The 7,070-nt window shown below is 38.7% G+C and overlaps 1 protein-coding gene across 1 annotated transcript in view; it reads left to right on the forward strand.

Annotated features, from left to right (window-relative positions):
• The window catches only part of HOXB13 (homeobox B13), a 6,679-nt gene extending 838 nt beyond the window's left edge, over window positions 1–5,841 (forward strand). The window contains exon 2 of the mRNA XM_015810392.1: window positions 5,549–5,841. Within this exon, the coding sequence (XP_015665878.1) occupies window positions 5,549–5,841 (293 nt within the window). The remainder of the gene's footprint in view (window positions 1–5,548) is intronic.
• Window positions 5,842–7,070: the final 1,229 nt, after the last annotated feature.

Genomic DNA, 7,070 nt, shown 5'->3' on the forward strand with positions numbered 1-7,070 from the left:
ACAATTACTGGCAACAGCCAGGGTCTAATTTCTCCAGGATTGAACTCAGTGCCTCCATGAAATAGTAAAGGGCTCCCTTCCCCTTAACATGAACAAATTTCCAGCTACAGAATTTAACTGAGGACAGGTAAACCTCAACATATGCCTTGATATTTATTTAGTAGGCTTTGCCCTAATAAATTGACTATATAAAAGAACTGCAAACTAGAGGCATTGCTGCAGCAATGGCATTTTGGAATTTTATATTTTTGATTCCTTGGTGTCTCTCTGGATGCCTTTGGGCTTCTCTGGATTCTTTATCAATATTTGAAGAACCAGCTGTCCAGGAAATAGGGTTGGTTTTCTCTTCCCAAAATGTGGATATGACAGAGTGGCTTCAAACCCTTTTCAATAGATGCAGAAAATTCTTGATAGAGTGCTTCAATATTATTAATCTGCTAGCAGAGATTAGCCCAAATTTAAGATAAAGGCATGCAGGTTGAGGTATTCATTTCACCAAGGGGACTGTCCCAAACCATTTGCCCAAGAAGGAAGAGAAAAGGGAGTTTGGGATTTGTCCTGTCTAGCAAGATCTTCTGGGTGTTTAAGCACTGGGCATACATCCTCTAACTGATTCAACAGTGGAGAGGTTGTAAAAACTGCTGGGCTGCAAAATTGCCCAGAACTACCTTCCTCAACTTAGTGCCTTATTGGAGTACAACACCCATCATCACCTGCCTCCAGAATGTCCTGATATGCCCAGAGCTTTATGAAGGAGGTGACTCAGACTAAGAATTCAAATAACAGCCAAGACTTTCCTTGTGAAAACTGTCCCTACAAGTCCCTATTCTGCAGGATAGTCCTCCGAAGATAATAATCCTCTCCTTTAGATCCCTAGAGTGTTCTCTGATTTTATGACTGCAAAATGGTTTCCCTTCCCCTGTATGATGACCATGCTCTCTCCCCCCCCCCCCAATTCCCTTTTTCTCCCAGACTGATATTAAGAGTATTAAAAAAGAAAAGAAGGGGGAAAAAAAGAGGAAGAGCAACTTAAAATGTTTTTTAAAGACAGCTTGGGTCAGACAATCTTTCTTAGGAAAAGAAAAATGGGGGTGGGAGAGAATTTCAGAAGCAGCCTCTCTAAACACCATCCCCCTGCCCAGTGCTGTGGTTCTCTTTGTGGTCTGTAAGCCACTGGGGATGGGTGGGGGTTAAAATTCTGTCTGACTTAGCAGCCTTAAGAGATTGTGGGACCTCCCTCTTCCTGCTACTTTTAGTGCTGTCTCAAGGCCAGGCCACCACAATTTATGGCTGCAGCGCATCAAGCCATTACCGGCAGTTTAAGCTTGTAAAATTTGGTGAGAATTCTCAGGGAGTACATGTGCTTCTCCATGCAACCCTGATCAGCAGTCATCAGGCAAGTATTGGCTTAAAAAGTGAATTTGTTATTTTTACTGGCTATTCTGGAAACTAATTTCCCAAGCCTAAGTAAGTGGGCAAGGAAGTAAAACAGAACAAAAATAAAAACCTCCCTGTGAAAATCTCTGTATACTTCTAAATTTTACATGCTCCTGTTTAAATTGCCTCTGCGTTAATTTTCTACTAATGTCAATGCATACAAATATGTGTTTGCCCCAGCTCACACTTTAAAAGTTATTACAGCTCTAGCCCAATATTTTTGAGTGGAGGGGTGTCAAGGGGAAAAAAAACCTATAATGCAAGTGAATATTTTTATTTGAAAAATAATCAGTTTATTTTCAGTGCTGCTCAGACTAGCAACTACAAATCCAATAATACTCTTTGCCATGTTGCTTTATTTTTATGTTTTTTAAAGTTTATGTTTTAATATGTTGCTTCACCACCACCCCACCCCATTCAACTAAGAATTGGCTCCTGGAACTTCATGGACAAATCCATGCAATTGTCTAGACAGGATTTTTTGAAGTGTTTTATCAATGCCTTTTTCCTGTGGTTAAGAGAAAGTGACTGACTCAAAATTATGTGTTCAAAATTCTTTACCAACATTTAAATTAAGATTGACAATTTCTTGAAGCAGTATTTCATTAATAGGTACCGGTATATGTTCTAAGCCATAACATTAATTTTATTTTATTAGCAACAAGAACACCATGGTATATTACCCAGCCAATATTTAAAAATACACTGTATGCTGATATCATTATTAGATAGATAGATAGATAGATAGATAGATAGATAGATAGATAGATAGATAGATAGATAGATAGATAACCTTTATTGTCATTTTTACTGTGGGCACAATGGCACACGTTAAAAATGAAATTTTGTTGCTTGCTCTCAAAGTGTATACATACATAACACACATTTAAACATACTATATACAACATATGTATAGATCTACACCTACAATTTAATATTGTATTCTTTCACTTTTATTTCTTATTTACATAAGTACAACTTTATTAAGCTTATCCAGTACAATTCAAGATGAATATGATAATATAGAAAAATACTATGTTGTAAAAATTATACAGATTTCACAAGTTAAATAAGACTCATATATATATATATATATATCAGAGTTGTAAGTCACAATATAATTTTTTACATTTTACAAATGTATACAAATGTTTTACATTTCACAAATGTATACAACAGCATACAGCCTAGTGGCTCACCTTTCCAGAGATCACAAAATCACACTCTTTTAAAAGTGTTTGTTTTAAAACTGACCATTCTTTAGTGACATCTTACTTTGATCCAGTATTTCAAATTAGTTACTATATTTACTTCAGAAACAATAAAGGGTATAATAATGGGCAGTGCACATTAAAAAAAATCCATCAAAAAGGAATGGGATTAGCTAAATGGAGATTTTGCATGACCTTCTCCCTCTCAATGGCCACGGTCCCAGTGCTGGAAAGAGCTAATTTTAGACTCAGCTTATTCATTTTCTGAGGAATGAAGACGCTTCTTAAATGGTAAGTGTGTTATTTTACTTACTTGAAAATGCAGTAAACTGATTGGCTCTGTTATGAGGTCCTCTAATTGATTGTAGATGATTTGAAGCCCCATCTCCATCCCCTTCATCCATTCTGGTTTCTGCCACAGTTTTACTTTGAAAACATCACTGAGTTCCCCTCCCCACAACTGAGTTATTAAAGCATAGTATTGATACAGTTATTGTTGAGGTGTGTGTGTGTGTTCAAGTAGTGTAGACTCCTGATGATTTTCTGGACAGGTCCTTGAAGTTTTCTTGACAAGATTTTGGAAGTGATTTGCTATTATCTCCTTCTTAGGGCTGAGAGAGTATGACTGGCCCAAGTCACCCAGTTGGCTTTTGTGCCTAAAATCTTCCAATTTCTAGCCTAGTGCCTTAACCAGGACACTAAACTAGCTCTCATCATTGTTACTTACAGTTGCATAATTTTAGATAAATTAAAAACCACCCACATTCTGTAATGTACAACAATTCACACTGCATAAATATGCAAATTTTTTTGTTAATACATCCCACTGCATGTAGCTTGCAAGAAGCATCTATATCCTGTATTAATATTTCAGCATTGTACATACTGGTGTGCCAGCTTCTCTATATATTTGCAGGAAAGGATATTAATCCAGAGAGTAAGAAGAAGAAAAAATGTATTAGAAAAAAGCAAGCCTTGAATACAAACAAATTTTCCATTTTATAGGCTTTAGTCAAGCATTTTCCAATATTTTTATGCAACTTTAAGCAATTTAAAATCCAATGGGTTACCATGCTTAGAGGATAAATACTGAAATTTAGAAAATTCATTAATTCTGATTTTTAATTGTAAAAAAGCATGAGCAATGATATTTAGTTCCCATACTCATATGAATTCATGCTTTTCATCAAAGATACAATGTATCATGTTAATATTATAATTTAATATAATATTCATATAATGTTAGATTAGAAGATCCAGTCAATTATTTAAATTGTATACACTGACAGTAATACATTTTATTTTAACTTATATAAGTCACAACTAAATTCCTAGAGTGAATCATTTTACATTAATGTCCAGATCTGTAAGGATTTTTTTCATGCATAAACCATGAAAATATGATGACTGGAAGTAGACGTCTGAAATAATATTTATTTGTTGAAATCAACAGAAATAAAGTAAAAGCTCACATAGATATTTAGATATTGCATGCCAGTTGTGCTCTTTAAAAGGAGTGCATACCTACGAGTGATAGAAACAACTATTTTGGGTTTATTTTTTTTCTTGTACTTGATTAAAAAAATACAGTCTGGATAGTTTACAAGTGTAAGTTAGTGTGGACTGTCATGCAATGTTAATATGGATTGTTTGTCTTGCAATATTTAATATAAAATGATTCTTCCAAATAAAAATAATTTATATTATTTTTTATTTAGTTCACTGCAAAATTGTACATTCCTGAATTTGGAATTTGCCTTGTTACAGCACTATGATCTGCCTGGGGACAAGATCTGTTGTTTGGTTTTTTCCCCCTCGAATTTCAATAAGAGGAGCAGTTTTAATAACATTAGTAGCTAGAATACCCTCTTCCTCCAAAGAAACATGGGCCTTATTGAATTCCTTGAGCAGCAATTATTACTATAGCCTGAACAACTTTGTTTAAATTCAGTAATTCGGTGCAAGAAACGAGTCTATTGTGGCATAGCTCCCATCCCTCCTATCTGCAGATTTGTATGAATTAACAACTCCAAAGTCCTGGGAGTACAACACCATCGTTAAACACAGACCTGTGACCTTGAGTAATAGTCTACTCTAAGGTAAAAAGTTTTACCTGGTGTAAAGGTATAGAGAAACCAATTGGGCTTTACAACATATAGTAGCTTCAAATCAAGGTATAGAGAAACCAATTGAGCTTTACAACATATAGCAGCTTCAAATCAATTCACTTGCAAAGATTTGAGCCCCTAACAAGTATATTATCGCAAAGGGACTCCTTTGTGATTTTGTCTTTTTTCTTTATTATTACTTAGAATACATTCTTAGAATGCATGGACACGTGCCAGTTTGCCTCGGGACAAAGAAGGATGGAGAGATTTCGGGGGGGGGGGGGGGGGAGGGGATTGCGAGGATAACACTATAGGATAATTTAACTAACACTGATTACTTGGAGGGGTAGGGGTGGGGAAGGGAGCCGAGAAATTCCTCCAAACAAAGGCGGAAATACCCGTTCCCCCCCCCCCCGATGCTGAGGCCTTCTTGGCTCTCCCTACGGGCCTTGCTGCATTTTGCGCAGATGTTTTGATTTAATATAGATTTAATATAAAAGGAACGGGATTCCAGACGCCGGTCTTGGAGAACCGACATGGAAGGTGAAAATCAGAAAAAATTGAAGAGGGGGGGGGGGAAATAAAGCGGGGGGGGGACAAACCAGTGACCACGTGGGGGAAGAACTCCAAGGCCCGCTGCTCTCTCCGGGACACCGGGGAAGCGGCCAACAAAGGGCTCGAACTGAGAAGGGGCCCCTTTGCTGAACATGTGCGCCTGCCAGTCTGCCTGCCTGCCTGCCCCTCCACTCGCGGCTGCTTTAACCTCCGTCTCTCTTTCTTCCCTCCGGCCAGACGCTGTAAGTCAATCGCCCCCCGAGGGCTGCACCTTCCGACGCGGCCGCAAGAAGCGAATACCGTACAGCAAAGGGCAGTTGAAAGAGCTGGAGAAGGAATATTCCAACAGCAAGTTCATCACCAAGGACAAGAGGAGGAAGATTTCCGCCGCCACTAACCTTACCGAGAGACAGATCACTATCTGGTTTCAGAACCGGAGGGTGAAGGAGAAGAAGGTGGTGGCCAAGGTCAAAAGCGCCACTGCCAGCGGCAGCAGCGGTAGTAGTGGAGGCGGTGGCGACGCCTCTTGAGACCCGCGCGAAGGGAGGAAGGTGGCCTGGAGGGAACAGGCAAAGAAAAGAAAGAAAGAAAAAAAAAACAGGGGGCGCAAGAAACTCCCGCGGGGTCGCCCACGCGAGGCCTGCAAAGGCTCCCGCCCTCCGAGGCCTTCTGCTAAGAGGGCGACGGCCCTATCGAGGGGGTCCATTGATCTCTCGTCACCTTTTAAATTTGTTCTTAATAATATATTTTTAATTATTATCATTGCTATTGCTGCTTTGTTTCCCCCGAGAAATTAAAACTCACTGTGGGAACAGCCGATGGTTTAAAAAAAAACAAAAAACAAAACCCCGAAGCGATACCATCCTCGTTCTTTTCCTGATTTTATAAGAAAGGAAAGAGGGAGAGGAGAAGACACCTTGTGCAATTATTTTTCCTTTCTTTTCCTTGAAAAGAAGGTGCCTTAGGGCTTTTATTCTGTGACCTTGCTTTCTTTGTCTGAAATCCAGTCATTCAGAGCTGCTTTAAGGGGTAAGGGGTGGGGAAGAAGAGAAAAGCCACCCAAGAAGAAGAAGAAAATCGCCGAGAATCGATCCGAATGTAAACAGATTATGCTAAGTATATAAATAAATATATATACATATATATATATAATACATGCTTAGCATGATCTGTGTTGGGGAGGAGACTTTTACATATGTCAGATAATTGCCTATATACTATAAAATTACCATTATATATTTTAAGACTTCGCGCCGCATATGAGGGCTGACCACCGCCTGAAGCTTTTGTTCTTGATGATGATGATTCATACAGTATTTGCATACTACCAAAAACTAATTAAAAGTGCCTTTGAAGACACTGAAAAAAAGCCGTGGGGGAATTTACAATGTAATAAACACAAGTTATTGCATACCGAAGGAAAAGCCATCTTTAATGTTTCATTTTTTGTTTTAATCCTCTCTTAGAGATATCCATCAGAGTAAAATGTGTTGCTATAATTCCGGGCTCAAATTTTGCCCTAGCCATTCTGGAATCGTAACACCTTTGTCTATATATTTAAGAAGGGACATAGAAACACGCATACGCGCTTTTGCAAGCCGTGGGGGCTCCCCATCGTGCAACTTTTACGGTTCCCGCTTTCTATTGTCTTGAAAGTCTGCTCAGATCTTCAGACAGCTGGAAGGGAGATCCTTGCATTCCACGCACTTTCTTCCGAAAGGGAACGCCTTCAGAAGTCCGGGAGAAGAGCATTCGGCGA

Source organism: Protobothrops mucrosquamatus, unplaced genomic scaffold (assembly GCF_001527695.2).
Source record: "Protobothrops mucrosquamatus isolate PMUCROS unplaced genomic scaffold, P.Mucros_1.0 scaffold10, whole genome shotgun sequence".
NCBI classification, from domain to species: Eukaryota; Metazoa; Chordata; class Lepidosauria; order Squamata; family Viperidae; genus Protobothrops; species Protobothrops mucrosquamatus.